This window comes from Myotis lucifugus, unplaced genomic scaffold, assembly GCF_000147115.1.
Source record: "Myotis lucifugus unplaced genomic scaffold, Myoluc2.0 scaffold_254, whole genome shotgun sequence".
In the NCBI taxonomy this organism is placed as follows: domain Eukaryota; kingdom Metazoa; phylum Chordata; class Mammalia; order Chiroptera; family Vespertilionidae; genus Myotis; species Myotis lucifugus.
In genome coordinates this window covers 26,266-39,294 of record NW_005871302.1, presented here as the reverse complement: position 1 = coordinate 39,294, position 13,029 = coordinate 26,266, and the positions used below count along the sequence as shown (strand labels likewise).

At 55.3% G+C, this 13,029-nt stretch overlaps 1 protein-coding gene across 1 annotated transcript in view; it reads left to right on the top strand.

The window, feature by feature from the left end:
• Nucleotides 1-12,529, top strand: part of ARHGAP23 (Rho GTPase activating protein 23) — a 31,585-nt gene extending 19,056 nt beyond the window's left edge. Inside the window, 7 exon segments of the mRNA XM_023762604.1 lie at nucleotides 2,428-2,502; nucleotides 2,763-2,852; nucleotides 3,721-3,846; nucleotides 7,798-7,839; nucleotides 8,409-8,505; nucleotides 10,528-10,559; nucleotides 11,863-12,529. Coding sequence (XP_023618372.1) covers nucleotides 2,428-2,502; nucleotides 2,763-2,852; nucleotides 3,721-3,846; nucleotides 7,798-7,839; nucleotides 8,409-8,505; nucleotides 10,528-10,559; nucleotides 11,863-11,871 — 471 coding nt within the window. The 3' untranslated portion in view covers nucleotides 11,872-12,529.
• The last annotated feature ends 500 nt before the right edge of the window (nucleotides 12,530-13,029 follow it).

Here is a 13,029-nt window from a genome sequence, read left to right as displayed (position 1 = left end):
GAAACATGCACTTGTGAAAAACAGGTAGTACAGATACAAACAAACACCGAGGTCCCTGCCCTTCTCCTACTCCCGCCTCCTGAGGTTATGCTAACATTCTCTGAGCGTTTCCTTGGTGCCATGCACTGCTCCCTACAACGACTCCCTGAGGCAGGCACGACTATCTCCACCTCACAGATGAGGGAACTGAGGCACACAGAGGTTAACTGACTTGCCCAAGGCCTCACAGGTTGTCGGGGCTGGAGCCAGGATTAGGCCCCAGGCATCTGGCTTCAGGGCCCAGCTTTGAGCATCTGCTGAGCTGCTGATGAACAATGTGTTTCCTTCCAGACCCTCCGGCACACAACAAAGACAAATAGGTATTCAGCGGTGTGCTGATAAAGGTTTAACCTCTGGCTCCCTGGGGTGGGGTGGGGTGGGGTGGGGGGAAGCCTTGGTCTGTAGCGTTTTTTTCCAATTTCCATGGTATAAATACTCCCACCAGGGCTGATTTCAAGCCACCTATAGATACCCGGTCAGCGGTGCGGAGCAGGAGGTGGGGCGGTGACGGCTCTCTGGAGCCAGGGGGGCGGGCCCAGCACACCACTGGTTGGGTTGTTCTTAACAAAAGGAGGCTTGTCATTTTGAGATTCATTCATGTCAGCACAAAGAGCCCTTCCTCGTTCTTCTTTTAAATCAACCGCATCGCATTTCAGAGTCTGAATAGCCTGTAACTCGTCTAGTCACTCCCCTACCGATGGATATTTCGGTTGCCTTCAAATTTTTGCGCAGAACATGTTGCAATGACTTTCCTGGCGTACATCCCCGCACGCCTGGATCCGTGTCCTCGGGGCAGATTTCTTGATGCGGAATTGCTAGGTCCACGTCCCCGGTAAACATTTTTTTTAAATATACATTTTATTTTTTAATTAGAGTTGACACACAGTATTATGTTACTTTCAGGTGTACATCCTAGTGATTAGACATTTATACACCTTATGAAGTGATCCCCCTGATAAGTCTAGCACCCATCTGACACCTTACATGGTTATTACGATATTATTGACTGTGTTCCCTGTGCTATAATTTACGCCCCTGTGACTGTTTTTATAACTGGCAATTTGCACGTCGTAATCCCTTCCCTGGTAAACATTTTTGAAGGCTAACGTCAGGTGGCACTCTGAGAAGTGGGCCCAGCGCACACCCCACTGAACATTATGCCCCCTCCCCCCCAGCAGTGGATGTTATTAATATTTTAAACTTTTGCTTATCGGGTAGGGGAAATGGCATCTCATTATTGTTTTCATTTTCATTTTCCTCATTACTAGGGAGATTAACTGTCTTTTCATTAGTTTATTGGTCTTTTCTATTTCCTTCGTATTTGCCTGTTCAGGCTACGTGCCCATTTTTCTATTGGGTTGTCTGTCTTTTTCCATATTGATTTATAGGAGACAAACTCTTGTACCTTGTAGATATGAATCCTTTGTCAGTTTTTGCAAATATGGGGTCTGCCATGTGCCTTTGAACTTGCAGTAGAGAAACTGGGAACAGTTGTTCCAAGTGCAGGCAACGCTGTTCATCTTTGATGGGTTCTGCATCTCATGTTTAAGAAGGCCTTATGACGATGTAGCTATTTCCTTATTTTTTCCAATATTTTAACAACTTTATATTTGGCTCTGAAATGCAGTTAAGTGTGGATTATGTGAGCTAGATCCAGATCCCCCCCCCCCCCCCCCCCCCCCGCGGGAAAAAGGAACCCCTGGGAAAGAGGATAAGGAAAACTCCCCCCCAATCCCATCAATATAAAGGGGCCCCCCCCCAAAAAAAAATGCCCCCAGGCGACACCGTTTCCCCCTTGGGAGGGGGAGGCCAATTCACTTTTTCCTCCAAAAACACAGAGCGAGCATCCGCTCCCTCTATCGTTTGCTTCGGTATCCGGTGGGGCAATTCCTTCCTCCTCATTCTGCCTTCGAAGACGAGTAAAGGCTCTCCTCATGCCTTTACTCATCCAGATGAAGTTTCGAGTAAACTTACCGCGTTCCATTTTTTAAAAGTTTCCCATGGACCCCTGAAGGGAGTCGGGGGAATCCTGACACCGGTGGGGTGGGGCGGGGCGGGGCGGGGTGGGGTGGGGCGGGGTGGGGTGTGTGGAGACTGAAAGGCCCCTTCCTCTGTCTGAGTCACCTTCGCACCTGACCTTGTGGTGTCCTTGTCCTGGAGACCGGTGCCGGGACCCCTTTTCCAGTATGACATATAACTCGGGTCTTAGTTCTTCCCGGATGTGCACACCTCGGCGACCCCAGGTCAGGTGCACACTGAGGACAGCGGTGGGGTTTGGTCCCGTGAGCACAAGGCCACGGTGCCCTTCGGAACCGGAACAGAACAGGCCGCCCTGCCCTTCAGCCCGAAGCTTGTCCCCTTCCTCTAAAGGGTCTTTGGTATGTTCTAGACAAATACAACGACTTCATCGAAGCCAATCGCATTGAAGACTCGAGGGAGCGATTGAAAACGCTGCGGAAACTGGTAAGGAAAGAGACGCTGTCGGGCCAAAGGCAGCCTGGATTGGGAGAGCACCGAGGTCCCAGGAGGCCCGGAGTCCAGTGCCACCAGTTCCCGCTGTGACCTTGGGAAGCCCTTCCCCACTCAAGGCCTCAGTTTCTCCATCTCTTCCGGGGGAGGAGGGGGGGAAGTGAGAGGGTGGATTCCAGAGCCCCTGAGGTATGAGGTATGGCAGTGGGAGCCCATGACAGTCTGATCCCATGCCTCTTCTCTCTCCTGCCCAGATCAGGGACCTCCCAGGACACTACTATGAGACACTGAAATTCCTCGTGGGCCATCTGAAGACCATCGCTGACCACTCGGAGAAAAACAAGGTGGGTGGGGCTCCAATGGGGGGGGGGGGAAGCATGCCTGGGTCTCCTCACACATTATGAGCTCCTCTGGGTCAGATCCTCTCAAGCCACTCCTCCCGCCAGAGCTCCTCCCTCGGAACTGTCTCCTGTGGCTGGTGAAAGTCCATCCTCCCTGCTGGCCCCTTGCTCTGCCCTCTGCGGGGCCAGGGCTGAGAACGAAAACTAGTTTCCCTCTGCCCCTCTCTGGCCCGGCTGGCGTGGCTCAGTGGTTGAGCATCGGCCTATGAACCAGGAGGTCACGACGGTTCGATTCCCGGTCAGGGCACGTGCCTGGGTTGCAGGCTCCATCCCCCATGTGGGGTGAGCATGAGGCAGCCGATCAATGATTCTCTCTCATCATTGATGTTTCTATCTCTCTCTCCCTCTCCTTTCCTCTCTGAAATCAATATAAATATGTTTTAAAAAAGAAAGAAGAGAAAACCCATCCTCTGATTTAGCTGGAATTCCTTGCAATGCTTTTTCCAAATCACACCTCGTATTATCTTCTGGTTCTGCAGCGGGGAAAATGCGGGGAGCTATAGGGTTTCTCTCAGTCCTAAGACAGCCTGGGAACTCCAGGGGGTCCCCACTCCAGGATCCCCCGTTGCCAGCACAGTATGGTGTGCAGGTTGGGTGCTGCCCCTGGCTGCTAGACCTGGGAGGGAGGGGGCTGAAACCTGGCCTGTGCTCTATGTACCAGGCACCTCCACGCCCACACCAGGAGGCGTTCAGCCCCTAAGCCAGGGACGGCTCAGGGAGGGGCTCGAGGGGCCCAGAGTGAGGGACACCTGGGGGACTGGAGTCAGGCTCCCAGGGTTATTGGCACTGACCTGCTCCCCCCACTGCCCAGATGGAGCCCCGGAACCTGGCCCTGGTCTTCGGGCCGACGCTGGTGAGGACGTCGGAGGACAACATGGCCGACATGGTGACGCACATGCCTGACCGATACAAGATCGTGGAGACGCTGATCCAGCATGTAAGTGGCCACGGGCCCTGGGCTCCTCGCTGCTGCTCGCCGGGTGGGTGTGCACAGGGACGGTTGAGGCAGCTTAAGAAAACGCTGCTGGGTGGGGAATGCCCTTCAAGGCCAAACCGGAATAGATCCTGGAATCCCTACCGTCGGGGACTCCCCAGGTCCCCAGCAGAAGAAACAGGAGGCCCCTGAGCTTCCAAGATGTGTGTGAGGGTCAGAGGGAGGAGGAAGGTTGGAGAGCAGAGGGGTGAGTGCAGGGGCACCTTCAGAAGCGCCCGCCCTGGAGAGGTGGAGAGGCCGAGTGGTGTCCTTGCATAAACCTGCAGACGGGGCAGGGTGCAGGGGCGGAGGAAATGGTGATGCCGCGGGTGGGGCGGAGGCGGATGGGGCAGGAAAGGCATGGTCTGAGGCGGGCCCTGCACTCCTGCTGTTTATATTGGGCTGGTCCCCTCCCTTCTCTCGGCTGCGTGGAGGCCCCAGAGGCCTGTTTCTCAGGGTTCTTGTTCTTGTCCATGAAGGATGAGAGCCGAGAGTGGCCAGCAGAGGGCCCAGGAGGCCTTCATCTTCCAGAGCCAAACCCAGGGCAGCAGTGCCCCCTGCTGGGCACGCAAGGATTTTTTTCTGACCCCTCTCAGCTCTCCATTTCCAAATGTTGGTATGGCCTGTGGTCCAGCTAGACCCCCTCCTGCCAGGAGAAATAAGATTGGCTGCTTATCAGGGGGAGGGGAGCCTTAGCCTCCCCCACCTCACAGGGACTTGAGGGAAGGGAAACCAGATCGTGTTACCCCCATTTTACAGCTGAGGAAATCGGACTGGAGCTCAGAGAGGTAAAGTGACTTGCTCAGGTCACACAGCGAATAAACGGTAGCCTGTGCTTTTCTCCCCCCCCCACTGGGAGGGCAGATTCCTCAGCTTGTCCCAGAGGAGGAAGGCTGGCGAGGGTAAGGCAGTGGGGCCCACTTTGGTCTTGCTGACTGGCCTTGCCTGTTGGTTTCTTTCTCTCCTTCACTGTGTGGTCAGGGTTCTGAGCCATGAGAGGGAGCATGGTGGCCTGTTCTCACCCTAAAAGTGGGACCACCGGCCTGGAGGCCTGGTCCAGAGCTGTCAGGGAGGCCAGCGCCACCAGGTAGCATCAGAGATCCTGATGAGGCCTTGGTCTGGGGAAGCTTATCTCCCTTGGAAAAGCTCAGCTCTCCAACCCAACAGGGAGCCCCCTGGAGCCCCCATGAGTCTGTGCTTTGGGGGGGGGGCAGTAGGGAAGAGAGAGAAGCTAGTCCCATGGTTCCTGGACAAGTTCCTAGAAACTTGAGGCCTGTGATGAGCTGGGGTGTCAGGAACAAGAGCCTTTGGGGAGAAAGGAGGCCCCAAATGTGTCCACTTCCTCTCCCCCCAAGCCGTGAGGGGAGTCCCCACCCAGAGCAGCCCCTCCTCCGGGCAGGTGAGGGCAGTAAGGCTTATCGGTCTCCTTCCTAGTGTATTCCCAGCACCAAGCCCAGTGCTCGGCACAGAGAACACGCAGTGTTTGCTGAATGAATGAATGAATGAATGAATGAATGAATTGCTGTTGAGGTTATGCCAGTCTGGGCTTTACCACCCATTTTCTGCCTCCTTGGCATTTGGACATAATCAGCCCCAGATGGTTGTGAGGGAATGAGCTACCCCCTGTTCAGGCCCTTTAGCCACCCCCAGGTTTACAGGGGTCTGCCTAGCCCAGAGGCTCTATGGCGAGGGGTCAATGTGGTCAGGAGCCCAGGCAGGGGCTGGACTTGTGGCAGAGACTCCTCGGCCAGGCCGTGGACAGTGGAGTTAGTGGGTGACGTGACCTCCTGCTGGGAGTTCTAGCCGCGGCCATGAGCTGCCCCCCCCCCCCCACCACCACCACCAGGGACTCCTGTCATCTGTGGAATCCATGGGCAGCAGGGCTGGAAGTGGCCTTAAGGCATCAGACCTGTCCTCACATTGCTCAGAGGGGGTCGAAACTGGGTGAAGAGGAACAGTGAGTGACTTGCCCAGGGTTGCACAGCAAAATGATGTCAGCAGAGACCACCAAACGCAGGTGTGCGGCCTCTCAGCGGCAAGGCACCAACCAGCTCACACGTGTTTACTAACTCGAATGGATCTCAAATGCAGACCTCGTCCAGGCATTTGTTCAGTTGTCACTCAGCACACATGGTGATACCTACTATGCGTACACTGGCATTTCTCAACCTTGGCACTGTGACCTTTAGGGCCAGGTCACTCATTGATCACCCCACACCAGGGATCGAGCCCACAACCTGGGCATGTGCCCTGACTGGGAATCACACCGTGACCTCCTGGTTCATAGGTCGACTTCAACCACTGAGCCACACCGGCCGGACTGTGTGTTTTAACTTCAAATCAGTGAGCTTAGCTCATATACTTTATTGTCACTTTTGTACTTTTAGGACTTACTTCTGTTATGCAATCTTTTTCTGTTAACCTCATTTTCATCTTATTTCCTTTTGGTCTGTCCTACCTTGCTGTGGCTGGGTTGATTTTTATTTTCCTGATAATAAAATCATACAATTTATAAAATCCACATACTTACAAAGCCCATACTTACGTTTCGTTTTCACTATCAATTTCTAAACCTCATCAGTCTTCCATGCCTTCCTTCCACCACATCTAAAAGCCAAGTACTAGTGTCCTTTCACCTGTCACTGGTTTCTCCCTCGGAATTTGAATTCCAGATCGTCACGAATACACTTTGTTTGTGTGTGGCATCATTCTTGGTTTGATAACAATGGACTTTTCTATGCTACTACCCATCATTATTTCTCAGAGCTTATTGCTCAACTCTGGATTCATTTCTTTACTTGCTCATATACTCAGAGAGTTTAGCAGGGTATAAAATTCTAGGTTCAAAGTTCCTGCAGCTCTGGCTCAGTTGGTTGGAGCATCATCCCATACACCAAAAAGGTTGCAGGTTCAATTCCCACTCAGGGCACATACGTAGGTAGCAGGTTCCATTCCTAGTTGGGGTGTGTATGGGAAGCAGCCAATCGATGTTTCTCTCTAACGTCTCCCTCTCTCTCTCTCTCCCTTCATTTCTCTCTAAAATCAATAAAAAACATTTCTTCAGATGAGGATTAAAAAAAAAATTCTTGCCTTTGTAATCCAACAATACATTGAAATAATTACTTGTCTTGTTGTGTCTGTTGCTGCTCAAAGTTTTAGTTACAGCTGATACTTGCTCATTTGTAAGCAATCTGGTTTTGTTTTTTAGAAAACGTTTAGAGTTTTATCATTAAGATTCTCAAATTTCACAAAACATATCTAAGAGCGGAATTTATGGCTTCAGTTTCTATCGTGTTTGGCGTTTATGAGAAAGCTCTTGCCTGCCTGCCCCTCAGGGAACCTCCTAACACCTTCCAGGGCTCCCCCAATTGTAAGAGTGGAGCCCAGGGCTGGTGTGGGGTATACTCGGCTCTAGTCGTGCTGGAGGGCCTCCTCCCTGCAGTGTGCCCAGCCGGCCCTACCTACGTGGCACCGCTGCCCCCTGCTTCTGGCTTGCAGGGGGCCAGCCCTCGTGATGTGCGCTGGGCAGAGTTTAGTGAGAGACAGGCAGAGAGCAGCTCTCCCTCAGCAGCTCTCCCTCAGCAGCTCTCCCTCAGCAGGGCATCAGTCTCTACTCCGACCCGCTCTCACTCCCGTCTGCATGTCCCTCCCACCCTGGGGTCCAATCTTTCCTTTCCCCAAGGGTTTCTCATAGTCTATGGAGTCGGGTTCCAGAATCTGTCAACCTCTGAGGCCTCTCTGGCAACCAGGCCAGCCTGGGGTTTGTTGAGAAGAGGGGGGCCCTTGCCTCTTGGTGCCCCCTCCTGTCCCATCCCGTCCGGCGCCTGAGTGGGTGCTCTGGACTGAGCAGGTTGGGAGCCCGTGTCTGCCCGTCTCCCACGCTGATTTCATCACTTCCTTTTGTCTCCTCTGCAGTCAGACTGGTTCTTCAGTGATGACGAGGACAAGGGAGAGAGAGTAAGTGGTGCAGAGGGCAGGCGGGGGGTCGGGGTGGGGGGTCTGGTCTGAGGTGGGCCCTCTTCCCAGGTTGGGGGCAGGGGAAGCAAGACTCCAGCAGGAGAAGGTCCCCGCCCTGTGGCCCCCCACTCTGAGGGAGGAAACAGACCCTCTCCTCAGGAGCACCCATCCTTGCCTCCGGGAGTTCTCAGTCGGGGGAGGGGGGGGGATACAGGCCTCCTCTAAAGAAACAGTGTCCGGTAGCAAAGGCAGACGCCCACCTTTCAGTCTTACGCAGCGGGTGTAGCCTTAGGAAGGTCCAGGCTGGTGGGGGAGACACAGCTCCTGCCTTCGGCGGAGGGAGCAGCTCAGGACTTTGGGGCTCGATCAGGGTGTTGGGGAGGCACAAAACGGTCCAACGGAGGCATGTCGGACCTGCCCTCGAGCGTGCCTGCGTGATGAGGGAGACAGCACTGCCCTGCGGAGCCAGTCTGTGGAGGAACGTGCGCCCTGTCTCCAGGGGACCCCATCCTGCAGGACCCAGCCTAGCCGTCGGAGGGCGTGGTGGCTGACCCTCCTTCTGTTTGCAGACCCCTGTGGATGACAAGGAGCCTCAGTCAGTGCCCAACATCGAGTATCTCCTGCCCAACATTGGCAGGACAGTGCCCCCTGGCGACCCAGGTCCGGGTGAGTGCAGGGTCCTGGGGGGAGTGAGGGGGGGCCCTGCATCCCTGAGGGTCCCAGATGCCATCCCAGATGCCCGGCCAGAGGCCCAGCTTCCCTGCTCCTGCCCCGTGGGGCCCTTCCCTCCCCCCACCACCGAGAAGGGGCTGTGGCAGGGCGTCTCTCTCTGGGGAGGTCCAGCTTGCCTGTGCGCCCACCCCCTCATCTGCTCAGCTGCCCCCACCCCGGGGCTGGGAGGCGTGTTCCCCACCCTCCTTCACTGGTTTCTTTCCTGAGCTTTTTATTTCTCATGGGCTGTGTCCTTCTGGGCATGTTTCTCTTTTTAATTTTTCTTCCTTTTCTCCTTGCACCCCTCCATCCCTCCTCCCTCTCCCTCTGCTCTCCTCCCACACCCTGGATCCTGTTCCTTCTCTTCTCCGCCCTCCCCCCTCCTCCAGCGGACCTGTTGGAGATTTAAAGGGTACAGTGTGGCGTCGCGGCCTCGGTCACTAACAGTGGCGGGTGATTATAAGAAGGCTGGGCAGGCACGAGGGGCAGGCGGGGACATCGGGCTGTGAGGACCTCACCCTGACATGCCAGCTCCCCATGATCGCCAACAACCCCACAACCCCGTGCCAGTCCCCTCCCGTCCGGAAGGCCCTTCTCAGGAGGAGGGAGGCACTTGCTAGAGCCAGATCCTGTCCCCCTGGCCAGGAAGCCTGGGCACCGCATGGTGATCCCCATCCCCAGGCCTTCTCTCTGTGCCCAGCCCGGCTACGCCTGGTGATCTGGGCAGGGGAGGCTTGGCTGGGAGCAGGACCCAGCCTCTCCGGACACCAGTGACACCACCTTTCAGAAGCCTCTTATGGCTGTAGCTCCTGCCTCAGTCCCCTTCAAGGACGGACTCTCTCTGCTTCTGAAACCAGAGCCCCTGGTCGCTCAGCCTGAGTCCTATTTGCAGGCCTCCGGCCATTCTCACAGGAGAGCAGCCACTAACTCCTCCCACCCTGGGAGTGACCGCACCTCGGTCCGTTGGTCCTGTCTCCGACAGGAGGTGTGTCACAGCACCCTTAGCTGCAAGAGGCAGGCGGGGGGAGGGCCCAGACGACAGGGGTGGGGATGGCAGAGGAGCCCTCGTCTCTTCTAGTCACCCGCTGCCGCTCCCCTGCCCCGTGGTGTGTCGCTGTGTGGTCAGCACATCTGCTCTTCTCACCATGAGCGGGGTGGGCTGGGGAGGAGGCCTCTAACCTGCTTGCCAGAGAGTGTGGATTAACTGCACTGCCCACTGCCCCCTCGGGCCGGGGAGGGCACGGATCAGCCTGCTCCCTGCCCGTTCTGGAGGAGACGCTGCAGGGCTTGGTTGTGGTCCCTTCTCCACCCCCGTCATATTCCGGGTGCGGGACCCAAGCCCCACGGAGGTAATCATGACTTGACTCTCCGTTATAAACGAGGGCCTCACGTCTGGACGGGGAACCGAGCAGGGCTCTAGCCCCCAGGCCACTCTGCCTCCTGTGTCCCACCTACTTCCTGTCGGCCCTGCATTCGATCATTCATTCACATGGTCCTCTCATGTCCTGCAAGTGGGGGTGAGGGTGGATGTCAGGCACCCTCCTCTCTGCACTGTGTGGTCTCCATTCTCCAGAGCATCTGTGATTTGCTGTGTCTCACTGTTGTGGTTTCGTGGACTGCATCTGGTACCGGGCATTTTCTCTCCACTGCTTCATAGTAACCGGGAGAGGAGGGGGAGAGGAACTAGGCCCCCCAGAAGCCCCTCTTGCCCTTAACCCTGGGCACATGAGGCGTCAGTGGCTGGCAGCCTGGTGGCCCGTCCTGCCTCACAAGGAAGCGGTGACTGACACCCTGCTCTGCTCCATCCCTACCCCATTGGAACTGGCCTCAGAGGCCCAGGATGGCCCAGGCCCAGGGGGGTCTCGGGTTTCTGGACTCCCTGGTTTCTGAAGCCTTTGAAGAGGGAATCGTGTTCACACGTCTCAGCCTGCTCCTGCCCCATCCAACGTTCCTTTTCCTTTCTGTTCTCACCAACAGATCCCACCACCTGCAGTTCAGCCAAGTCCAAGGTAAGTGCCAAGGCGGTTCTGAAGGCTGTCTCCCTGGACAGGGCAGCCCCGGGACCTTTCGGTCAAGGGAACTGGGAGGATTGCCAGTAGACCCCGAGGAAAGTTGATGGTCACTGGGAAGGAAGACAGGAAACACGGATGTCCGAGGGACACCGAGAAGCGGCTCTCCTTGACCGTGCTTGGCGAGGCATCTGGCGCAGTGAAGGCTCTGGCTGGGAGGCAGTGTTGTCCAATGGTTAGAAGTCCTGGGTTTGAATTCTGGCTCCACCACTTGGTAGCTTCGGGGCACTGGGCAAGTTACTTAACCTCTTTCAGATCCTCAACTGTAAATGATGGCTAATATTTATCCCCTTCAATGGAGTTAACAATCAATATGTCCCATATAACAATGTTTAAGGTCTTTGGAGAGCCCAAAGCAAGCGGAAGGAAGGAAATAATAAAGATAAGAGCAGAAATCAATGAAATAGAAAACTATTGAGAAAAACCAATAAAATCAAAGCTGGTTCTTTGAACCAGACTTCACCGCCAGCTACTCGCCCGCTCCAGCCTGCCCTCTGAGACAGAAGCCGGCAGGCGAGGCTGCTGCCCCAGGCAGACCCTGCCCTACGGTGAGATTAGAGCTTGCTGGCCAGGGCGTGTCCTAGTCAGCTCAGGCTGCTGCACAGAACACCATAGCGGCTTAAACAACAGGAACTCATTTTCTCGCAGTGCTGGAGGCTAGATCCAAAACCCAGCCGTTAGCATGGTCAGTTTCTGGTGAGAGCTTCCTTCCTGGCTTGTAGGTGGCTGCCCCCTCCCAGTGTCCTCAGATGGCACAGAGAGCAAGAGACTTCTGTGGCGTCTCTTCTTATAGGAGCACTAACGTCACCATAAGGGCCCCACCCTCACGGCCTCTTCTAAAGCTCGTCAGTGAACTCAGTTAAATATTGGCTGGTTGAACTGGGCTCATGTCTGTCTGGGTCTCTAAGTACTGGCTGGGTCCCAGTGAGCCCATGGCGCCTGACACAGAGCAGGTACTCACTATGCGTCAGATGAATGCCCTGGAAAGAAGACGGCTCTAGTCTGCAGAGGTCCCCTGTACCTTCTCCATAAAGCCTCTGCCGGCATACCCCTGGCGATGGGGAGCTCATTCCATCACAGACTTCTGTGGCAGAGAACAAGGCCATTATAGTGGCCTGAATCCACCCATGGCACCTGCTAGCCTCCTGGTTTCCCATAGCTTCTCCCGGACTGACCCCTTGAATCTGCTGGCCTCTGCATTCACTGGAAGTGACCATTCTGACCTCATTGCTTCTGTAACTAGTTGGCATGAGAGGGTAATTTGGTCAGATGGTCCTCCTGGCCTCTCAAGTTTCTGAGAAAATGGCCAAGACAGAACGCGGCACTGGCCACCAGGTGCCTCAGACCGATCATCGCAGTGCTGCCATGTCGCAGAACCCCAGGGGTGCCTTCTGGAGTCGTGCAGTGTGGGCAGCCATGGCCCAGGACCATGTGCCCGTGAGTCCCGAATCCCTGACATGCTCCGGCTTCCTTAGAACTAGCTGATGTGAGAGAGAATGCATAGGACGCAGTGGCCACGCCGCCATCTCTGTCTCCACTCATTGTTACACTGTGGCCTGTGAGGAGGTGAACAAGGGCATGTCACTGCAGCCAGCAGGCGGATCACTCCCAGCATCTGCTTCTGCAGGGCTTCCTATGTTGAGGGAACTCCACTCACCCATTTGCTCATTCACTTAACATTTATTATTTGTTGAGCACCTACTATGGGCCAGGCGTCATGGATGCAAGCACAAACAAGCCAGAGACCTAGCCTGCTCTCAGAGAACTCAGAGTTTGGTATAGATGATGTGGAAACAAAGCTATTCTGATGTGAAAAGAGCCCGTATAGATGTATCTTCAAAGGGCTATGGCAGGGATGGGGAACGGCCCACCCATGGGCTGTATAAGGCCCCCAAAATCATTTGGTCTGGCCCTGCCAAGGCATTAGGGATGCCTTAATTAAATGTTTGGCCAAGGATAGGCTAATTTTTAAGTTGATAATTTTATGATGTTATAGACACCCCAGTGGTCCTTGGCAGAAGAAAGGTTCCCCACCCCTGGGCTATGGGAACAGAGAAGGGATTTACCAGCTCAAAGGAAGGGCTGGGAGGTTGCTGCACGGAGGGTGCCCTGATTGCCCTGGGCCTAGTAGGAGGAGGAAGAACTCATCCAGCAAATAGGGCACAGCTGGCCTATTTGGCAGTAGAGCTGGCCTTTGGATTGATGCGGGGTTAAGGGTTGTTGGGGTTGGGCGCTGGGGACAAGGCTGAAATGCACGCCAGTGAGGTGCGGCGGGAAAGGGAAAGGGAGGTGAACTTGAGCAGGTTGCCCTGGAGAGGCCCGTATGCACTGAGGCGGTGGAAAGGCTGGAGGGAGGGGCTGGGAGCTGTGGTCAGAGGAAGGTCCCTGCCAGGAGCTGGTGCTTGTAACC